This window comes from Buceros rhinoceros, unplaced genomic scaffold, assembly GCF_000710305.1.
Source record: "Buceros rhinoceros silvestris isolate BGI_N320 unplaced genomic scaffold, ASM71030v1 scaffold13248, whole genome shotgun sequence".
In the NCBI taxonomy this organism is placed as follows: Eukaryota; Metazoa; Chordata; class Aves; order Bucerotiformes; family Bucerotidae; genus Buceros; species Buceros rhinoceros.
Window position 1 is genome coordinate 548 of NW_010425353.1, and position 22,787 is coordinate 23,334.

The following is a 22,787-nucleotide window of genomic DNA, read 5'->3' on the forward strand; positions in this document are numbered from 1 at the left end:
TTGTGGTTGACTGATGAATGGCGTGACCTAGACAGACGCAATTCCCTCTCTGCAGGAGCTTTTTCCCATATGCCAGGGTAGGAGTAGCTAACCTGTGCCTCAAGTGCAGTGTGTGCTACAGCTTTTGCTGTAACCAACAACACTATTTACGTGGAGGCAGCTTGATGCTGGACTTGAGGAAGGGAGAGAGCTTGCTAGGGCCAGTAGTGTTTATGGAACTGTTGTGGGATTTGGCTCCATGCACCACCCCCAAATTTCTTAATGGTTCTGGTGGCCTGTGGGACGCTCATGTAATTTCCCTTCACTGAGGGAGAGCTCTCCTTCATTTCCTGAGATATATGGGGTGTATCTTACTGGGACAGCAAGGTCAGTCACTTCCACTATAAAAAACAAAATTCACTATATAATGTGAACCTTCTTGAAAATGTATTTCAAATTTATTTGCCTAATGACAAATAATGCAATTTGTTTTCAAGTTTTGTTCACTCCTTGTTTCATCAAAAACTTGGCATGTGAGTTCCGGGGTCTGTGATTCTTCATTGCGGCCCCTTGTCAGCAAAAACACCAGGACATGCAGCTGTGCTTGGAAACACATCAAACCAGTGGTTTGCCAAGGGCGTTGATATGGAACACAACCCGACAGGTCTCCCTTCACCTCTGTATGCTGGTATAGTGCTTCAAATACGTGATGCCCTGCCTTTGGGTGGAAATTTCCCTCACAAAATTTCATAATTTTTTTATACAGTTTGTCCAAGCTTCTAAGGCCCCTCTGACCTACCTTCAGTCTTTTAGAGACACCATCTTTTGCTACAAAGCAAAAAATTTGACAAAAAACAATTTTCAATTTCTGTGTTTATCATAGGAGACAGTAGCTCTGGGCATGGCACAAAGTGCTGCTTGATTTGAATACAGCAACAGTCCAGAAAATCTACAATAAAACATGAAGTTCAAGGCAACAGGAAGATACATGAAGAAAAAGCAGCAGTTTCATCACTGGGCCGAGCCGAATTCTTGATGCCTGTTAGCAGATGTCCCCACTGTTCAGTGAGCTGGCTTGGTACTTGTACATCTTGTACGCAAGGAAGGCGTTTTTTACAATGAGGGTGGTGAAACACTGGAACAGTTTGCACAGAAAGGGCCAAGCCCCATCCATGGAAACATGCCAGGCCAGGTTGGACGGGGCTCTGAGCAACCTGATGTAGTTGAAGATGTCCCTGCTCACTGCAGGGGGGTTGGACTAGGTGACCTTTAAAGGTCCCTTCCTAGCCGAAGCGTTCTGTGATTCTGTGATCTTCTGACCACTAACGTAGAAGGGGAATTGAGCAGGAAAGTCTGTAGTTAATAGTCATGCTGAATTCAGATTGTCGCACCTGAAAGTGCCACTCTTAAGTGTTCCAAAATTCTAACATAACAAACCTCAACTCCGACAATGTATTCAGAATGAAGAAACCAGAGTGAGGGTGTTTGTAGCCTCCATAGAACAGGAGCGTAGGCTTGCAGAGGTACTGGTGGTACTGGCCATCTTTGGCCTGGCCCTTCATGTGCAGCTGTTCCTTACAACAGAGATTCACACCTAAAGCAGCTTCTCTTCCTGTTAAAACCGTGTTCACTTTTACAGACCCTTGTGTGGATTTTGTCAGTCCATGAGTGGGAGGAGGCTCAAGGGAGCTGTGTAAAGGGAATGGATGCTTCAGTAGATGGCACTCTCCCTCTGAGTGAGGATGAGCAAGCACCTCAGAAAGGAACTTCTGCACTTCACAAAGGAACTGATTTTTTTTCGCTTTGGAAAAAATATCAGGATGTGGAGTGTGGGGCTTCTACTGTTGGGAACATATTCTGTAGAAAAATAAAAGCGAAATGGTTTAACGCTGTTACAGTACTGACTTGTTCCCCTTCTACTTCTGCAGCCTTGAGTGGGCGTTTTGTTCAATCAGACAAGGACACTTACCCAGGTCATTAATCAAAAACATTGGGTTGGTGGTTGCAGCCTCTACTGTTGTGAATTTAAAAGAGATTTGGAGACCCACAACCCAGCCGCCTACACTGGCTTTCAAGTAGTGGTTTCAAATCAAAGAAGAATTCCTCACTGAATCATCAAAGTCAGTATTGAGACACCTGAGTTTTATGCCTTCAGGCAAGTGATTCACGCTTTTAAGGTACGCTGCATTTCTTTAACTCCCATTTATTTCAAGTAGAGTCAGTTACAAGAGCTCAGCACCTCTGAAACTTGTTTTTAAGCCATTTTGGGAATATCTTCCTTACAGATATGTTGGAAAGCTGTTTTAATGTTTGTGACACATTTTGAGATGTTTGGTAGGAATATGTTACAGATACACAGTCAGTACTAACAAGTGTTTCGTTAAAATAGTCCTGGTTTTTTGTCATCGCAGTGCAGTACAGTTCAAATTACCTTTAAAAAAATTGACAACAATTAAACCTTGCTGTTCTCTAGACAGGACCCAGCAAGAGACAGAAGGCACATGCGATGGATTCCCAGGGATCTGCCACCTCACTGCTTGTGGGATGGAAGCTGATGGGTGGAAGAGCATTAGCAAAAGGTGAAGAGTGAGCTGACGCAGAAGCAGGACCTGACAATCACGTGACTTCCCTATACTTTAGAAGATGCCTACTGAAAGGATCCAGAAAACATAGTTAGAAAACAGGACTATTAGCCTTGCTTTTGATAATACTAAGAAGCCAGAAATCAGAACGCAGTGGCTTGCAGAGCTGGTCAAGGAAGTAGGCAGAAGAATCAAAGTCTTGGTTCTTTATAATGGACTGCATTGTGTAATAGAAGTCTCATACCTTTTGGCTTAGAGGTGTAGGTAGATTTATTTGTGCCATGTGCTGTTTGTATTTAGGAAAACGGCATCGTGTAAGTAAGAGAATAAATAGCAGCAGCTGGACAGACCATGAGATTGGGGTGACCCTGTTGATCAGTGTTTGGAGATGGGTGAAGAACAAAGGGTTGAGTTTCAAACATGCTTTATTTAGAAAATTAAGATCTATTAGAAGACAGTGAGGCTAAAACTTACCAGTAAATATATCAAATGTAACAGAGTAAATCCATCAAATCTGTGGATAAAGAGAAGTTAATAAAAGTGATCAACACTCAGCAGACCAGTACCTACTGGCTCCTTAATGAAGGTGATCTTGAATCAAACCAGATTTTACGGGAAACTTCAAGACCATTACAAACGTTACTTTATGCTACATTAGTTAGACCCAGGTTATTTGTAAAACTGTTCAACCACGGGTGGGCACATGCACCAGACTGGTGAATCAAGCAAAACAGAGAACCACTCTTTTTTCCTTTTGCTTCCTTTTTCTGCATGAAAACTGCAGATGATTCTTTGCATCCTCGCATTGCTAGCTTATCCAGCCCACTCTGCAGGGTTTGCTTGACAGGAGGAAAACATAGTTCTAAATTCATTTGTCCACTGTTTTTTTTTTTTTTTCTGTTTTCTATTCTTGCTGATTTGCAAAGTCTCAGCTGACTGAGTTATGAGCCGTTTGCCCAACAAAGCCTTTGTTCTGGTCCATGTTTCAGCAAAAACTGGAAATACCTGTTCAGGTGCTCCCCCCCTTCTTTTTTTTTTTTTTTGTCTTCCCCTCCCATTGGCAGCTGCAGGCTGTACACATGCAGACAAGGTGGTGCCTACCTTTCATGTGGAAAGGTGCCTTACAAAAACCACAGCCACATTTCCATTATCCCAGAGCTTTTCTAGCCTCACAAGGACTTTGGTGGGTGCTCCAGGAGTTAAACTCTGTTCGTTCTCCATGAAATATGTTTAAGTCATCATTTTATTTTTTTTCCAGCAAAGGGATGATGTTTGAGTGTGGCTCCAGACCAGCCTTTTAAATAATGTTTTGTCGACTCTGGAAGATCTGCAGAAACCATCCTTGTACAATGTAGCTTTTTGGACAGAAGCTTGTCTGCTTTACAGCAGCTGCACAGTGTGTTGTTAACATCTGTAAGACAGGACACTGAGGCAGCAAGTTAGTGCAAAAAGCAGACAAGCTGAGAAGAAACTTTTCTTTGTCTCTTTCCTTCGTGCTGCTGTTGGAACAAGAATGGGTCAGCTCTGTGGACGATGCATGCAGCTGCTGCGGGACTTCGTGGCCTTTGTTCAGAGGATGTCCTCTGACTTGGTGCATGGCATCAAGGAATGCTTAACTCTGATAAGCCAATGCTCCTGCTTAAGACATAACAGCTCTAAGACCAGGCAGCTGTACAAGCCCATCCTGCAGCCTCATGAGAGGGTGACAGCACAGGAGTTTCTGCAGCAAATTGAAACAGGTAAGAGGGCTTGTCTTTTTTCTCAAGGGTTGTGAAATAACAAGGAGATTGATTTTGTGGGTTGAAAGCAAACTGCTGGCTGAACTGCTCTGGCATGGCATGGAGCAGCTTGGTGGTGATGTAGGAGAGGCCAGAACTACGGAGCGTTTTCTTTGTGTACGGGATCCCAAGGGCTGAAGTGGTGTTAGCAGTTGGATCTAGCTAGAAATGGCCAGCCGCTTTCTTGCTCTGCCACCACTGTTAATATATAACCCATGTAAATATGTTTCATAAAAGTGAGTCCTTCTAGTAATTGAAGTTAATTTTTTAAAGTCTGTTGCTGAGGTCACAAAGCTGGAAAGAGGCTGTACTGGATGCTACGTGAGTGCCAAGCTGTGAGTAGGCAAATCATAGTGTGGTCCTGGCTGAGTTGTGCACATGCGTGTTGGCTGGCTGCAGAACACCTGGACTTGTGCTGAGGGTGTCTGGTATGCCCAGGGAAGGTCAAAGTCACCCTGGGACAAGCACCCTTGGGCTCCCAAGATTCCAAGCAACTGGTCTGCCTAAGTGCTTTTGTGCAAATGTTTTAGACACAAGGCTTGAACACAATCATGGGATTCTGCTTGAGTCAAAGTAGATCCCAACACTTTGCGTATCTCCTCTGCTTTACAGAGGAGGAGAATTAGGCTGGGAATTAGGCTGCCTGCCTAATTCCCCTGTTCATCTACTTGTGTTGTCTTCTACTACAGTAACATTTTTTAAATTTCACTCCTGCAGTCACAGCGTATCGTCTTGGATGAGTGTTTTGTCAGATGTCCAACCTAAAGACATTTCTTGTCTCAAGCTTCAGCAGGGGCCATTGCTCATTTGGTTTTGCCTTGTACAGCTAACCGAGTATATTGCTTTACGTTCAGCAGCCTTGGGCTAGAGCTACTACACAGAGTTGCGTAGCCTCCTACTTTCATTTGTGGGAGGGGTGTGGAACACAAACTACTATTTCTTTACTTACCTTTTTTGGGGTGTATAACCATCTTGTGAGGGGGACCAGGAGAGACAGTTTTCTTTGGCGTGACACAGTTAACGCTGTTTGAAATGATTTGTCATGGAACAACCTTTGGAATAATTGCTGTGGCGGTGATTGTTGGGAACACGCGTGAATTAGCCTTAGCTGGTATTAGCTGGCGTCATTACCCTGTGAATGTGGGGGGTCCTGTGCTATTGATACAGATCACTAACTGTTGCACATTAAGCACTGGCTAAATGCCGAAGTCCGTATGCAGAATAGGACCAGATCTTACATCTTGATGTACAGTGGGGATCTTCCAGGGCTGAACTTTTTCTTCCAAAGGCTAGTACACTCCTGACTGTGTAAGGGACTGTCTTGGCAGTATCCCAGCTCAGCTAATGGATCTGGTGCAAAAAAGGAGTGGTCTGGAAAAAATGGTGAGGCCAGAAAGGCCCTCTGCAGCACTCACTGGTGCTTCCTGAAAAGATGTATGTTTTCTTGAGAAAACCTTTCCTCTCTGAGGTGGGTCTTTGAAAGTCTCATCTGTCTTGGATTTCTAGGAGTTGGGGTACAGCAGCAGAGAGCCTAGAACTTCTGTGGCAGCAGTACACAGATGACAGTGTGTCCTCTCAGGAAGATACCTATGTCTGTGATAGGGCATACACAGCATCCAGGAAGAAGAATCAAGGCTAATTTTCTCAGTGGCCAAATCCTACCACCAAGACAGATGGAGGCAGGGAAGCCTCACAAAGAGAGCTAAGATGCACCCTTCTTACTTTAGCACTCGCCAGTGTATTTTAGTACAAGATGGAGCACGCCCATCCTTAGTTCTGGACAAATTATAATAAACAGGGAGACAACACTTGGCCAATTTGGGTGCAAGGAGAGACTTCATGGTCGATCATCATACTGAGCTGTTAGCTAGAGCAGCGAATGCTTGCTCTTATAAGCAAGTGAAAGTTGTGAGTGGCTTCTGCTTTATCGCTCTCCCAAAAAAACCCCACACAGATGTGGGAGATTCAGATAGTGAAAGTGTAAGGAAGAGAATTAAACCACATGAAGGGAGTTTTGGTTTTTCTCTAAAATATGCACTGGCTAGTCCTTCCCACGATGTGTACTGTTAATTATTAAACTAAATTGATCTTTATATGAAGCCGTTCTTCTGTGAAGCACACTTATCTAATTTTGAAGGTAGGAGTTTGCTACTCTTGACTTGTCAGCAGCTTCTAGTGGTTTGAGATACTGCCTGAGTTTTGCACTGAGCTGTGAAACCTCACACCCCTCCCATCTCTTTATCCCATGGCAGGTGAAGTAGCTAGATCTTGTTCATAGAGATATTTCAATCCTTAATGCACTGCTTTAATCCATTGTCTGAAGATATCTTATAATTGTGTACTCCACCAGTCAATTTACACTGCATTACCTTTTCAAGCTCGAGGTTTATGCTGTTGAGCAATGGGTCAATGGCCTTTTTTCCCCCCCCCCCTCTCTGCTGCTCTATTCCACACATTATAAGTATGTTACAAAGTGACTTGCAGAAGTCATGCATGACTGCTATTGCTTGATGGCTATTGCTGAACATCTGGTTTATTCATAGGGGAACTATCCCACTCGAGAACAGGTAGACTCATGCTAGAAATTTGAGCCTGAGGCAAGCCCATTTGCAAGCCATGCTGCTATTCCCTGAAGTCCTTTACTGTAATGCCCAGGACAGGAAAAACAGTGAATTTAAAATACCCTAAGTTATAAACATATACTCTTTCTATAGCTCATAATTAATAACACCATGTTCTTTTAACAAAGATCTTCTATGATTCAGGAAAAAAAAAGATTTTTATGGAGAACAAGAACACCTGCATTTATACTGGATAGCATAAAAGTGTCTAAAGGTTATAATTTATCTTGCTTCCAATCACTAGCTTTGTGAGCTTCACAAGAGGCGCTGCCAAGAACAGGTTGTTCCGGATTCATTTATTGCTCCTGCTCATGGAAACAGGAATAAGAATAGGAAGGCTCTACGGAGTTGTTGCAGTACAAAAATCTGTATGGATTTTCAGCTGTAAATTGTAATGTCTTTTTGTAAACTAGCCCTTTCCATGTATAATTGAGTCTGTGCTGTCGTTGTACATCTTCAGGTTTCGAAATGTCACCGCTTGGAAAGGACCCTCTGGAAGCCTTGAGGACCTTAGCCTTTTCAGAAAACCCGGGTTTACAGCAGTCTGCTGCCCTCTATTACTTGCACATGAGTCAGCATAGTAAGTTACTTCAGTGTATGAGAAAATTCTCACATAATTATAAATAAAAGGGTTTTTTTTTCCAACTGTGAAAATACTTTGATTCATTAGTCGAAGTTTTTATTTTTTCTTTCACTTTCTTTCATGTTTTTTGCTAAGGAAAATGAAAATGCTGTCATTGCCGATACCCTGGGGTTTGCTTTGAGGAGATAACTCTCAGGAGACTGTCATTCATGTAGCTGTAGTACTTCTGGAAAAACTCAGCAGAACCCAAAGCAGTTAAGAGTCAATGTATACTGAATCCCCTGAGAGCAACACAGTCAAAGCTATGGTGGAAGACAATGGGTGTAGTGATCATTTAAGGTTTTATATTACATTATTTTTAGAAGAGGATGAAGCCCTAGAGGCCAGATTGTAGTGGAAACTTATGCAGGAAGCATTTTTCTTTTCCCCAACTATTCCATGGGAGCACAAGGCTCCTGGGGTAATTTGTAAATGGTTAGAAGCCAGCCTAGGTACACCGGATAAGATTCCAGCAAGAGTTTGGGTCCTACAAAAAGATAGAAATACCAGCAACAAGCAGGCTGTGATTTATTTATTTGTGTGTTTGTTTTAAATTTATTCAAGGAGAAAATTGTGCTGCTTGGCCTGATAGCTTTATTCCGTGTATTTTTTTCTGGCTAAGAAGAGCAGACAGCCACAACTTGAGCACCTGCTATAAGGCAGAATGACTTGTTTGGTAGCAAGACATATTGCTTCCCTTCTCGTGATGTTTTTGATATACTTGATTATTCAAAACCTTTCCAGGAAACTTGTCCTGTTCTACTAGTAGCAATGGAATTTAAATGGAGGGGAATACCACCCAACCTGTGTAGGGTAGCACCTGAGGCTTAAGTCCAAAGAAGAAAAAATGTGACGGCAGCGATTGATGAGACTCCTGAATATTTCCCCTCATTCCTGCAGTGAACATCCCCCTGCCTGTGGAGCACCTGGAACCCTTCTATGCGTTATTACGGTCTGCTGACCTGGAGGTGCAACAGATGTCTTCCTTGTCCCTTGTCAACTTCTTGTTGGAAGGAAATAGTGAGTAATTAACAACACATCACTTGTTAGGTGAAAAAGTATCTCTTCATCCAGACTTAGACAGAAGGAAGGCTCATCTGCACACCAGCTCTACACAAATCCAAATTCCCTTTTTTGCGTTCCTGATAGGACAGGTGCGACTGTTTCTGTCTGCGAGCCACATAGTTTCTGGTGGCACCAGGACATGTCAGATCCCTCCAGCTAGGTGATATCATGTGGCAAGAGATCTTGGATCTGTGTGCAAAGGCTGATAAATTATTCCCAGACTGGTGTGGGAAAAGCTATAATGTTGAGAGCCCACCACTTACCCTTTCAAGCAACAGGTATAGCTCTTAGAAATAAACTCTGCCTATGAGACAGTGCTCATTTTCCTGATATTTATTAACTGGACCTTGGTCTTAAATTGCTTTCAGATTAAAAAAAAAAAAACTTCAATAGAATTCATTTTCTTCTGTAGCTAATAGGGCAAATGTAATTAAGATGGGATCTGGGAGCTGCAGATGAAAACCTTCCCGACAGTTATAGTTGATAGACTGGACATGAACAGCCCTCACCTCATGAACAGAGTCCTTGGTGCATCTACTATTGTGCTCCCTGGCACCTGGGCCACAAAAGGCATTCCATTACACTATCCCATGACAGCAGAAGACAGGGTCAGTCCTCAATGAAACCACCTTTTGTCTTTTTTTAACGATCTTGCCGCAAATAATATTATGTCACTACTTACACTACTTATATAAAAAATAATATTTGAAGGGTAAACTTCAGACGAAAAACAGAGAGGGCTGAGTAAATTGTGAACCTATGGGAAAGCTGCAGCTTTCCAAAATTAACCTTATCTTTGAAAAGAGAATTGCTTAAAAAACAGAATTGGGACCTTCCAAACTAGTAGAGCTGAACATCTTTTACAGACTTTCATGAGTCATAACAGGAATCAAGCAAACCAAGCTAGGGACTGCGTGTCTTTCAGGCTGCTTCCATCTTAGGTCTATTTTGCATAATCATAACATAGACCCCCCTCCAAAGCTGTCAAAGGAAAACAGATTCTTTTCACAAAGGCATTAACTGTTTACTTTTCTGTTTGTCCATTTTTCCTTCAATTTACGGAAAGTTGACAAAGAATTAGTTGTCCAAATGGGTTTGCTTGAGCCAATTCTGGATCTGCTTGAGTCAGAGGATCCCATCGTCCAGTGTAATTCCTGTGCCTGCACCATGACTTTGGCAGTTTCAGGTGAGTGTGCTGTTCTTCCCCTTTATCCGCTGCAGTGAATTCATTCAATTTTTACGTCTTATTTCAAGGTAAAACAACCCATTTGCAATTGCTTGAATAGCCATAGGATGCCGCAGCAAATTTTGGTATTCCCACATCATAAATTCAGCCTCTTGAGATTCCAGTTAAGATCTTTTTCTCAGTGTTTCTGATCTTCATCCTCTTATGATTACAAACCTTTTTCTGATTTTCAACCTATATTCATGAGCAGCTTATCTTAATTAGTGCCTACACTGGCTTTTGCTTCAATAGTTCTGCCTCTCTGATGTCTATGCTGATGAGGCTCCTTCATTTTACTGGACTGAAAAAGCCAAACTCATTTAAGACTCCTCTTGTAAGCGAGGTCCTCCATGCATTTTCATAGCCCTTCTGGGTGTAAATGATATGTTCCAGAAATGGAACATGGGAATTGCATCTGGTGTTTTGTGATACCATAGGCGTTTTTACAGTCCCAAGATGTACGTAATGCCGCAGGAGTTCCATTTTGAATTCATCTCTACTGGAAGAGAGCTCACCAGAAACGTGCAGTATTTCAGCTGGGGTCTCACCTGTGTCTTTCATTGTGGCATCCAGGGAAATATGTTTTGTGGTATATCACATGATAAACTTGCTTGGTTTGTGATTGCACCATGGTGATGTTGTCGTCCTGCAGCAGATGCAATCACTTAGTCTTTCTCTTCCTCTGCTGTTATTTCCAGCAGATACCAATTATTAAGGGTCTGCAACAAATGTTTCCAAGTGCACATCCCTGCATTTTATACTGTAAGGTTTTATTCTGTTCCTGTTGCTTCAGTCTTCTAACTTTGTTAACTATTCCAGTCCTCCACCACACTCACAGTGCTATACTCACACCTCTGTATTAACTTCCTGGTTTAAAATCAACTACAGACCAGTCCTTCTGGCATTCTGCCTGCTTTGAGGTGGTCACTCCCATTCAGTAAAACCTGCTGCCAGCTTTTAGTCAGTTCTTATCCAGCATGTACTGCTTGCTTAGCTATACATAATCCATATAACACCACAGATATTTTCTTGGCTCCAGACAGATAAGCTCAACCACAGTTACCAAAAGAAAGGTTATCGGGTTTGTCTGGTTTATTCTTCCTCTTGCAAAATGTGTAGTTTTACTGTAGAAATTGTGTGAAGACTTGTATAAAAGCCATGAATAACACTTACTTCCCTTCCTGCAGTGTTTATTCCACTAGCTTCCCTCTCCAGTGTGGGAAGTTACAATCAGATCTCCCATAAGGCTGAGAGAAGCCTGGTGAAAGTGTTACTTCCTCATTTAAGAATCTACTTTGCAAAGGGGGAGTGGATAAGCAGGATCCAACTACATAAAAGTGCTGATTTGCATTTTATCCCCCTTTTTTTAATTATTTGCAGGTTTTTAAACACTTTTCCCTTTGAAACTTATTTTTAAGTGCTGCATGTTGTTAAGGTCAGGTTATAGCTCTGTATAGTACGTTACTTTGTGGAGAATACAAATTGCCTCATTTAAATGTCTAAATTAGCATGGCATCACTAAATTTTTAGGTACCTGTCACTAGCAAGTCTTTATTTATGTGTGGCCAGTGAAGTTAAACCCCTGAAAATCTAGAGAGAGATGTCCCTTCACCAGATTTAAGCAGCCCATAGAAGAGGCGAATTCTTTGGACACAAAGGATGTTCCTTAGTACCAGAAGGTACTCTGGCCCTACTAGATGTCTTTGCCTTTAACCCAGAGTATAGGGAACCCTCAGCCACTCCAGGTTCAATCCACCTTCACTCTTTTATGAGGGTGGTCACCTAATGCCTTTGCACACTCCCGTAAGTGCCTGTGTACTTCTGAGCCCAAGAAGTTCAAATTAAGCACTCAAGGAGCTTTTGAGCTGAATAGGAAGACATCTGCTGAACACAGAGGTAGGCAATCCTGCAAGTTCATAGGCTGGATGCTTCCTGGGGTTTGATCAGTGTCAGGAATCTCTGTCCTGGTTTAATTATGATTCAGATGGACTGGATCCGTTTATTTATTTTTCAAACTGTATTTAGCTACCACAGCAAGAGGCAATTCTCTAGAGTTTAATTTTAACTCCCAGACTCTGGTATCTTAAAAGATACCAGAAAAGTATTCTGTTCAGTCCTGTTCCTCAAGTAAGCCATTCATGCTTCAGAGTAGTTTAAAAAAGATAAATACAGAAGCACATGCAATTAGGAATATTCTTAGATAACTTTAAGGTGACTAAAATTCAAATTCCACAATGGTAATGTGTCTTAATTCTGCTGCAATAAGCATGCGAGACTCTGTGCAGAATGAAGCTGTTCAGCAATGTGACTATAAGTTATATGTAAGCTGGGTTGTCTGGTACTTACCTGCTGCAATAGGTAGCCAAAAATAAAACCAGCAAACAAGCACATTCAGATTAAAAGACTGGAAGGTCACTTTGTTCCAACACCAGCATTTGTTCACACAGCAAAAGGACACATGCACATTTGCAATTATCTGCAGCTTCTCAATCTGTGAATGAAAGTAATCAGTTCTGGGATAAGAACTCTTCTCCGAGTACATAGGAACAGAACTAAACGTTCACAACAAGGGTTTAGGGAGGCCTGAACGTCTACATTGAGCTAAGCAAGAAGGATGGGCTGATGTAGAGCACATTCAGAGTTGTGCCAACAGGAGAATTTTCAAGCACACAAATGGCTGAGAGTGGAAAAAAAGAATTTCTAAATGCAGGTTTCAAGGTGAGTTATTCAAACCCATCTTGAGTAGATGGTACTGGTTTCCCCACTTTAGAGTAGCATCTGAATACACAGTTCCTTTCTAAAAGCACTTTAAGGGGCATCAGTGGTTGCAGTGGCATCAGTGGAGGGTCTGCATTACTGAGATAGGCAGGTGGTCCAGGAGAGAAATATACCGTAACCTGCCACATCTCTTATGGAGGTAACAGTGCGGTTACACAACTTGGTGAGGTGGGTATCTTCATCCATTCTGTCCTAAGCTGCTGCTGTGGTTTAACCCCAGCCAGCAACTAAGCACCATGCAGATGCTTGCTCACTCCTCCTCTCTACGGGGAGTAGAAAAAAAAAAAAGTAAAACTCATGGGTTGAGATAAGAAGAGTTTAGTAACTAAAATAAAAATAATAACAATAAACCATCAGTGTGTTCTCAACGTTGTTCTCATCTTAAATCCAAAACACAGCACTGGACCAGCTATCAGGAAGAAAATTAATTTTATTCCAGCTGGAACCAGGACAGCTGACAAAAACAGATAGTGTTCAGCCGTGTTATCTGGCCAAAACTAGAATGAGAATGGAGAGAAGGATAAAGAAAAATTATATATGTTAAAATAAATCCAGTAAACCCACAATAATTGGCATTTAAAAAGGATTCAGAGACCTTATCAACTAGGGAATCACCCAAGGGGGAAAAAAAAATAAGATGACAGAGATTTTGGTTGTGTGGGTACCTGTTGTGGTCTCTCCACTCTCCCATGATGAGAGCAGGTGCTCCAGCCCTTCCCAGGCAGGATTGGAGTGCTCCATGTGCCACCTCCCTCCGAAGCAGACTGTAAGGGCTCATCCTGCCGTTGTAGGCTTCCAGTGTTGACCACCATCTCTGAGTCTTAAGGCAGGAAAGTTGTTTGAACTGTCACGAATGTGAAGATTTTTCAAATCAAGCCAGTTTCTTTAAGGAAGAAAAACTTTTGACGCACCCAATGGCACATATTCTGTCATGGCCAGTGCTTCCTTCAGAAGATCTTCAGACTGGAAGATCCCTGAGATGCTCTCTCACAAGAGGATGTAGGATTCCCCTTCCCTACCCTACAGAGGAAAGCAGGACAGAGAATTTGCCCAAGTTTTTTCCAGATGTTTGTAGTCCCTTTGCCCAAACGTGAGGTTCTCTTGCTCATTCACGTTTAGGTAGTGTTTCGTGTGAAAGAATGAAGGAAGCAGTAATATCTGAATTCTCAATCGTTTTACCTCTTCTCTTTTCTCAACTAATCAGAGTTCACATCACACTACACTGGTTTCCGTCAGTTGGAGCTACACAAAAGAATTTTTAGTTCCACTGAGGGGAAAAAAAAGAACAATGTGCAGGCAGGTTACATTGGTGAAAGGTTGCTTTTGTCTACAAAACTGACCAGAGTATTTCACCAAACTAATAGCTGTGGATATTTTTAAGTACACGACTCTTCCTAAAACGATTATTTTGCTCAAAAATTAGAGTTTGGTTCCAAGGTACTCAAGGGACTCCACAGATCTTTTTGAATTCTCCTTGTACACCAGGATGTTAAATACAGCTGTACGAGTTAATTTATTGCCATGCAAGAAAGCATCACCATGTCAGAGAAGCAGCATCTTTTAAAATTCCAGCGGATAAGTGAAATTCAGTCTTTGGAAACCACTGCATTCCTTCTAGCTGTCAAAGGAGGCACATGTAAAGAGAGACATCAGTCCTGAGTATACCCTGCTTCAATTAATCCAGCCTTACCTGCAGTTAATTATGTTGGTTTTGGTTGGCACACTGTGAATAGCTTGATCAGACATACCAGGGATACGAGACAAGTATGACACCTTGCTAACCTAAGGGGACACTCAGTTCTTTTGTTTTAATCATCCCAGTCACAAAACAAAAGCATTGAACCAGCTGTGATCTATGGCTAATGCAGAAGTCATGAGTTAGTTTCTTTGCCATTGAGCTCTTGGCATTTTTAACAGGTTCCTTTGAGCACGCAGAGAAATTTTGATATATAGTGAAGAATCAGAGAAGTGAACACCACAGAAATCTAGTCCTGCTAGTTGTCCTGTTCCTGGCTCACAGTAAGATGGTGATGCCTTCTTTCTTTCTTTCTCTGATCCTTTCCTCCAGAGTCCAACCGAGATGCTATTGGTGCTGCTCGAGGAGTTACACCCCTTCTGTCTCTTGCCAATTCCTACGATCCTAGAGTCCAACAAAATGCAGTTGGTGCTATTCTCAACCTCACACAATCAGGTACTGACTAATGGTTTCTCTAAAATTGTTGAAAGAGAGTTTCTCACAACAAATTATTTCCTTTGCATATGGCATTCACGTGGATACCATAGGCTGATGATGTCAGTTTGGCCTCTCTTTAGCTAAGAATATGCCTAGAACCAAAGTAGAAAGGCTTGATTTTCAACCCCAAGGGGCTAATGTATGAGCATGTAAATCATCAGTCAAAGAAATAAAAAAAAAATTCATCATTTGTTGAAGAAATAACTTGGTCTAAAAAGTTAGATGCACATTTGTGGGTACTTTGAAGCAATCTCAGAAGCTTATCATCCAGCAAGGCCAAGCTCTAGGAATGTTTGATTTATATCCCTAACTTGATGTTAGAAGACGCAAAATATTACTATTATGGGCCAGATGTTAAAGGCTCCTGGGGACAGCTTTATCAAAAGCAGTATTTCATCCTCTGCAATAAAATGGGCACTACTGTACCTTAACTCTGAAACAAACCGGTGTTAAATCTCACGTATCTAGATGATACCATTATCCCACACAGCTGAACGATACAGTTGTGAGTAACCTGTCTAATCTTTATGCAGTGGAAGGGGACAGTTGACAAGAACTTCTACAGTTGGCTATTACACTTCTGTTATTATTCAGAATTTTTTGAAAGAATGTTTTGGGTTTGTTTTTTTTTTTTAAACAAAGAAATCATGGTGAATATCTGAGGTTTTTCAGCTTCTCCAGCAATTCAGATTCTCAGAACAATCTTTAGCATAAAACCAGCAAAGTCTTGCTTGATCAGACAGCCTGCTAGTCACTTGCTAAAGCGCCTGCATACCACTATGTTGCACAAGCTCTACATTATATGCTCTGCAGTCACATTGACTGGCATATATTTGGACAAATGACCGCTCTAGATTCCAGTGATTGTGTGTATCTCTTTTGAATGTGCCTCCAGATGAGAGGGGGGGAAGCGGAAAGACACACTAACAGCACTTCTTTTTTTTTGAATGGCAGAGAAAATCCAACAGGTCCTATGCAAGGAAGGAGCCCTACCAGTTCTTGCCTTGCTGCTGGAATCTCCTGACTCAGAAGTGCAGGTATGGCTTGAACAGTGTGACAGTGTGACTGTAAGAAGAGCACAAACCACAGCACGTAGAAATGAAAAGGTGGAGAGGAGGAAAGGTTTATGTAGAGAAGTGGGAAAACACATGAGAGCATCTTGGTGAAACTCAGCTCAGTCACATAATGTATATTCAAAATACTTGTCTAATTCTGCAGGAGAAAGTTTACGACACGCAAGTGCGTTTGCCAGCACACACAGATGCCTGCACACAGCTGGTATGCAGTAACCTTCTTGTGTCTTTCAGATCATCAGACAAGCTGTGGCTAGGACTCTTCCCCTGTTGTTGTTTTGGGGGTTTTTTTGTTTGTTTGGTTGGTTGGTTTTTTTCATCCTAACTCTGATCTTCCACTCTAAGTAATTTTACTACTAATTGTCCTGAGAAGGCTTAACTTGGAAAACATTTATCTTGTTATAGTAAATGTCTGGAAAATCTTCCTACTTTATGCCTACCAGCGACACCTCTCCATGATTCTGCACACTTTACAGAGAGCCAGTCTTGGTTCAGAAGTGTGCTGATGAAAAACTGTGAATCAGCGTTGTAAACCTTGAAATCTGCTAGTTCAGTCATTCAGTGCTCTGAGTAGTACAGGGTTGTTCCCTCCATCGGTTTTGATATCTCTATTCAGATTTCTTTTAAATGTCTGAAGGATGGAGCCTCTGGAATTGCTTTCCACAAACTGTTTCAGCATAATCAGCTTTCTCTTGAGATCCCTCTTAAAATTTCCTTCTCCGCAGTTCAACCTGTTTCTTCTAATTGTACCTCCCTAGTAATACATACTCTTACGTATATAATCCTCCCTAGCAGTATTGTTTAAATCCTTTGCAAATGATCTCTTGGCATTCTAGGGCAGTGACTATATCCAGCTTGAGCACATCTATCTAAACATACAATACAGTAGATGCAGGTGGCCTAACTTAGGTGCCAGCAGCAGTGTTGTTGCAGCAGCGTGATACCTTCCCAAACACCCAGGGTCCTAATGGGTTTGTACAACATGCAGTGCCACAGCATGTCTGCAGTTGTAGCTACAGCAGCTGGCATCGCTTTTCCTGGAGGAAGCCCACTTAGGCTGTTATCACATCTACCCAATAAAACACCCTTAAGATGAAAAAGCACTTTGTTTTCATCAGCTCTGAGTGGTTCTCCAATTTATTTTTATTCTCTTCAACATGTCACCACTGTGACCTTCTCTCTCTACTTTTTTTCTTGGTTCTCTGCAGTATTACAGCTGTGCTGCCCTAAGCAACTTGGCAGCCAACGTTCAGCACCACGAAGCCATGCTGAGACCTGGCAACAGATTCCTGCTGCAGATGCTCATCCCTCTCCTATCCTCTACTGTGGACAAGGTAAAGCTGTAGTTTTCTCTTTGTGTAAAGGCTTAGCATCAGAGTAGAGCTACAAACTGGGGCTTCCAGTTTCAGTCCTGCACAATTTGGCTCATCTACTGTACAGGTGCCTATGCAACATCTTTCCCATGAGAAAAGACAGATATATTAGAACATACATATGTTCTCGAAGGTCAATGTGTGGAGAAAGAGAAGAGAAATTATTAAAGTTGTTCCACAGCCATGGCCACTAACTTTAGACTAGGAAAACTACATGGGTGAAGTGCTCTGTCCAGGCTGTATTGTTGTTAGCTACACCAAAGAAGCTTCAGTAAGCCACAGTTCAGGATTTAAATGGTGGAACCTTAAATTTTGTGGGGGAGGGAGGCGAAAAAAAGACAAAGCAAATGAGACAAATTCAGTCCCTTCATTTTTCTGCAACTAATCTGACATTCTAAAATAAACCAACATCTGATCCCCATTGGTTCTTCCTCATCCACAACAGGATGACTAATGCTAGCAAAGGTTGAAAAAAATTAATGAAAACTTAGAAGAAAAAACCCCATGTCCCAAACTTTGACCTCTGAAGATAATGTAATAGCTTGCTAGTGTTTTCATGTTTATTTTGCTTAGAATAGGACATGCATTACTGAAACCGCTCATTTTTTCCTCCCTGTCTTATTTCTTTTTTTTTTCTTTTTTTTTTTCTTTTTTTTTTTCTTTCCTTTGGCACAAGCAGGTTCCCCCCTTTTTTTTTCTTTTTTTTTTTCTTTTTTTTTTTTCTTTTTTTTTTTCTTTCCTTTGGCACAAGCAGGTTTCAAGCCAGGCATGTGTTTGCCTAAGAAATTTGGCTACCAGCGGTAAGCGATATCTTGGAGATAAACCACAGAATTTCTTTTCCTTTCTCTCTCTGCTTTTCAGTATGAGCACAGTGGGCTGGGAACCTTTAATATTAAAAGCAAAGAGATACCCCCTTTTCTACATTTTAATTGGATGTTAAGGGAAGAGGGAAGTGCAGTGCATGCACTGATTAAATCTGCCTCAGAGCTCCTAGGGGAACTGTCTGGGCAAAGAGAGAGAGGCAGCAGAGGTTCTGTTATGCACAGAGCCTTTGCAACTTCACCAGTTTTTCTCTCTTCCATGTTTCCAAAGCTTTAAACCTGATTAGGACTGAATGTCTCCTGAAACTGCTGCTTGAGTGGGGACATGCCTTCTCCCAAGGCATGTGTCTATCATTACGTATAATTTTCTCCCAAGCACGTGTCGTACTCTTACGTAAAAAATCCTATCCTATTGAATGCCTAGGACCCGTTTGTACGGCATACTGGGGAGATGAAAGCAGAGGACTGGCATGCTCAGCGCTAGAGTCCTGGGGTCCAGGGTGAAGCTGTTGGTCTAGAAAATGTAGAGCTGCTTAATTTTCATAAAATCATAATTACAGTGCAGCTGGGAGTGAAGGGACTGCTGTGCTGCTCCTCGGTGTGGTTGAAAACCCCTGGCCTGCTTGGCTTTTCCGGACTGCTGCTCCATCTGCTGGCTGCTCTGGCATCGCCTTTTAGTGCCTGAAAGCACTCGCTGAGATTGCAGGGACAAGTGGGGTGTGAGGATTCAGCCAGGACGGCTGATCTCTCCCCTGGCTAACAATAACTCTGTGAAGATAGGTGGTGCTCCCTCCTTCTTGCCAGGCCTATGCCAATGAAGGACTCTGAAAATTCCCCTCATTTCTTCTTGCTGAGGTTCAGACACAGACTAAAGGGTGCCCAAACCTACATTCTGTTCTCAAGCCTGTATTAATCCTTTGGCAAAAGGAGCCAGAATAAATGAGTGTTTATTTTTATAATAAATTGTCCCTCCCATAGGGATAGGGAGGTCCCCTGTAATTTCATCACTGAGGCACAGCCAAATGTTTGAATTGGGACCCAATTGCCGCCTCGTGGTGCTCTGAAGCTCCCTGACCTCGGTCGTTTTCCCAAACCAGCAGACATCCAGGCTGAGATGGTTGCTGAGGACATCCTGCCCAAGCTGTGTTCTCTCCTGACTTCTGGCAGCGAGGACGTTCGTTGCGCCACTGTTGCTCTGCTCTGGGTACTGTCCCAGCACCCACACAACCAGGTAGGGGAGGTAATTTCCCCAGACCAGAGCGGAAAGAGCAGTTCTGGCCGTCACGTGGGGTAACATTCCATTATGTCAAAACTGGATACGAAATGGATTTTGAGAGTGACTTTTGCTCTGTGAGACTTCCCAACCTAGAGAAGGGAGACTCCCATCCAAAATTACAAGGTTTTGCCTGCTGCATCTGCACTGTCACTAACTACCTGAGGAGCCTCTCTGTTGCGGTGAGTGGAATCTAAAGGATCCCATAGTTAATCAGATTGTAAAGGGACCAAGGGGATGGTAGAAGGGGAGATGGGTATCAGATTCCTTGAATGTGTGGACACTGCCCTGCATGCCCTGCCACTCCCTATGGTCCCCTCAGTCCCCAGACTGTAGGTCTCTAGGTGGGTGTACAAGGGGCAGGACATACACTGCAACCATGGAGACAGCTGAGAAAGTTATTCCTTGGCTACAGAGCTTACACACACACCGAAAAGCAGAGAAACTAATTTGGACTGTGCTTTTAAAGTGCATCAGTGCAAAATAAAGTGCAAAAATACATTACTTCCCTATATGAACAGTTATTCAAAAGTCTATTTGCATAAATGTAACATCTTTTAAATTAGGATCAAGACACAAGGGGGGCTAATACAATCAAAATCCTATCTTTAGCTAATTTACTGGGACTCCCCCGTGTCTCCTCATATCCTTAGTTATGGAACGGTTCTTTTGCAAACGTTCTGGGTAAACACCGCCATTAACAGTACAACACTATACAAATACATGAAGAAGTCTGAATAGAAATAAATTATAGCATATAAACAGAACAGACACTCCTGCTGTACTTTCATCCTCCACATAAACCAGCAAAACCAGTAAGTAGCAACTGACAAATTACTAATATTATTAAATGTGCTTTTCCATTGCAGTAATGAAAGACATCCTCAGGAACATGGATCTGGAAGGTTTTTGGTAGTTGTCTCAAGCTAGAATAAACTTTTAGGAGAGTCAGAGTTTAGGCAGATAAAGTGAAAAAAACGTGCAAACCTTTCCTGTCACATTGCTTTAAGCAGTAGGGACAGGCAGTCTGAGTAACCACAGCTAGGCTTAGGTGCTTCTTGTGACTGAAATACACACAGTCTGATCTGAAACTTCCTCCAGGTACTGAAAGCCTGGTGCCTCACACCTCAGCACATACAGAGCACAGTACAAACCAAATTGCACCTCCTCTAGCTCCAGGACATGATGGAAAAAATGGGTAAGGTCAATGCCTGGGAAGCAGCAACTAGAGCAGAGAGCTTTTCAAAGGCACTGCAACCCCTCGTGGGGTTTGTGCTGGCTGCATTAGCACCAAACACCCTCACTGCCTGTCAAACTGCCTCATGCAATCAAAACACGGTTTGCTCTCAACAAGCTTACGACTGAAACACATGAAGTTACTCCACAAATAGCCTCCAACTAAAAGCGTTACTCAGAATGAGGCACTGCCCTGGAACATTCTCCTCACTCACGTTTCCGTTTCTTGCCTACAAGTACCATTGGCACTTGTACCCAGCAAAGAGTACCCACAGCTCCTTTCCTCCCTGATCTGAAGCGTGTCTTTACCAGTGCCTCAAAGGGCACCGTGCAGCATCAATGGGAAGAAAGGCACTGGAAGCTCAGCCTTGTTACACCAGCAGTGAAACAGCCCGTCCTTCAAGGGGAAAAGGGTCAGCAGCAGGAGGCTGGAAAGCAAAGCATCACCCTCCAGGGTTTATTCTCCAGTGAGAAGCATCTACATCTCAAAATTTGTTTTAGTGAGCAAACACGACTGTCTCTGACGACTGAATGTTGCTGCTTTGTACGAGCAAGCTCTGGGCACTCTGAGAAGAGGCTGACCTCTCCTTACTCATACCCTGCCTCTCCACCTCCATGCCTTTTCTGGCCTGTTTTTCAGACCTTTTCAAGGTTTCTTTCTCTAACTCAGACTGAATTCTCCATGAGTGAAAGAGGGACTTCTCCATGGGAACAGCTGTTGGAAAACAAACCACCGGACAAAGCTAACCTTCACACCAAGTCAAGTGATGCTTGAATTATTGCAAATACTACCCAGGATACAATAGCCCAGAAATCATCTGTCCTTTCGTTACCATGAAGCAAACTCCCAGGAATGCTTCACAGGAGCTCCTCTCGCTGCTTAACCCCCTTTTTTTTTGCGATCCCCTGGCCAGGCAGTAGAGAGCAATTCCCAGCAAGTGCTGGAAAGCTTCCCTCTTGTAGAGGAATTTTATTCAGTTCTTCCAAGGACAGCTCAACCCTGAAACACTAAAGAAAGAGTTGGGCTTTGTGAGAAATCAGCCTTTTGAGAAGTATACCCTTGAGCAAAGACCTGGAAGTCAGGGTGGCAGGGGTCTGTTTACTCCAGGTGATGCCACTGACTTTCCACTCCAGGTACAAAATAACTTTGCCTTCCCATCTTCCTACCTGGTGAACAGGAGATAAATATTATCTTGGCAAGAAATCCCTGGATAAGGGGTGCAAGTGCAGCATTGCAATTGTAAGCACAGTTCACAGTTGCTGCTGGAATGCTTTTCCTTGCCTTTTTTCTTTTTTTTAATCTCAGGAGAAGTTAGATCAATCTCCATCTGAAGCACCCAATCAATTTTTACTCAGTGTTTTCTCTTGAGATGTGCAGGATTGAGCCAGTAAACAAAATCTGGGTCCCAGCCATATACCAGCCAAAAAGCAAGTTCAGCAAAATTTAAAGTACTGCCACTTGCTGATGTAGGTTCTAAATAAACAGAAGAGCTTGGCAGGGAAGTCATTATATGTTAGAAAGTTCATTTATAGTCGGCAGAAAATTTCCTTCTCTCAGGCTGTAGCCAATCAAATAAGGGTACCATAGTTGATGGGATTACACAGAAAAGACAGCACATGGTCCAAAAGCACAGCAAACAGTCATCATGGTAATTTAATTGGATTGTCTAAAATTATATTATTTCTGCCTTTGGAGAGAAGGCAAGATAAAACCAGAGAAAATTTACAGCCATATCTGCACATAGGATTCTTTCAATGCTGAGTTTAGACATGGCACTGTCCTTTCCGTCTATTTTCGTGTTTTATTTTAGGATTGCTGGTTGTGACAGCGCTTAAAACAAACGTAAGTGAAGATGTCAGCTGGTATTATAAGTAAATGAGAATCACTTTTGCAGTTTAACCTAAGAAAGATGCAAGTTAAACTAATTTCTGAAGACATCTGCCTTTCAGCACTTCTTCAGTGACCCTGACATTTCACAGGTTACAGAATTGTGTGATTTTTCTCCACTGTATATAGGACTGATGATTTGTTTGATATTGAACACTGTTTCTCAGTGGCACAAATAATAGAGTTTGTTGCTAACAAACGTAAGAACTGCATAACAAACTCAAAATTCGTAAGGGAAAG

General features: G+C 42.4%; 1 protein-coding gene across 1 annotated transcript in view; it reads left to right on the forward strand.

Annotated features, from left to right (window-relative positions):
* The first annotated feature begins 4,074 nt into the window (after window positions 1–4,074).
* The window catches only part of LOC104497837 (vacuolar protein 8-like), a 24,806-nt gene continuing 6,093 nt past the window's right edge, over window positions 4,075–22,787 (forward strand). The window contains exons 1-9 of the mRNA XM_010141134.1: window positions 4,075–4,300; window positions 7,421–7,540; window positions 8,483–8,602; window positions 9,714–9,833; window positions 14,719–14,841; window positions 15,838–15,920; window positions 17,165–17,290; window positions 18,084–18,129; window positions 19,248–19,381. Of these exons, the coding sequence (XP_010139436.1) occupies window positions 4,075–4,300; window positions 7,421–7,540; window positions 8,483–8,602; window positions 9,714–9,833; window positions 14,719–14,841; window positions 15,838–15,920; window positions 17,165–17,290; window positions 18,084–18,129; window positions 19,248–19,381 (1,098 nt within the window). The remainder of the gene's footprint in view (window positions 4,301–7,420; window positions 7,541–8,482; window positions 8,603–9,713; window positions 9,834–14,718; window positions 14,842–15,837; window positions 15,921–17,164; window positions 17,291–18,083; window positions 18,130–19,247; window positions 19,382–22,787) is intronic.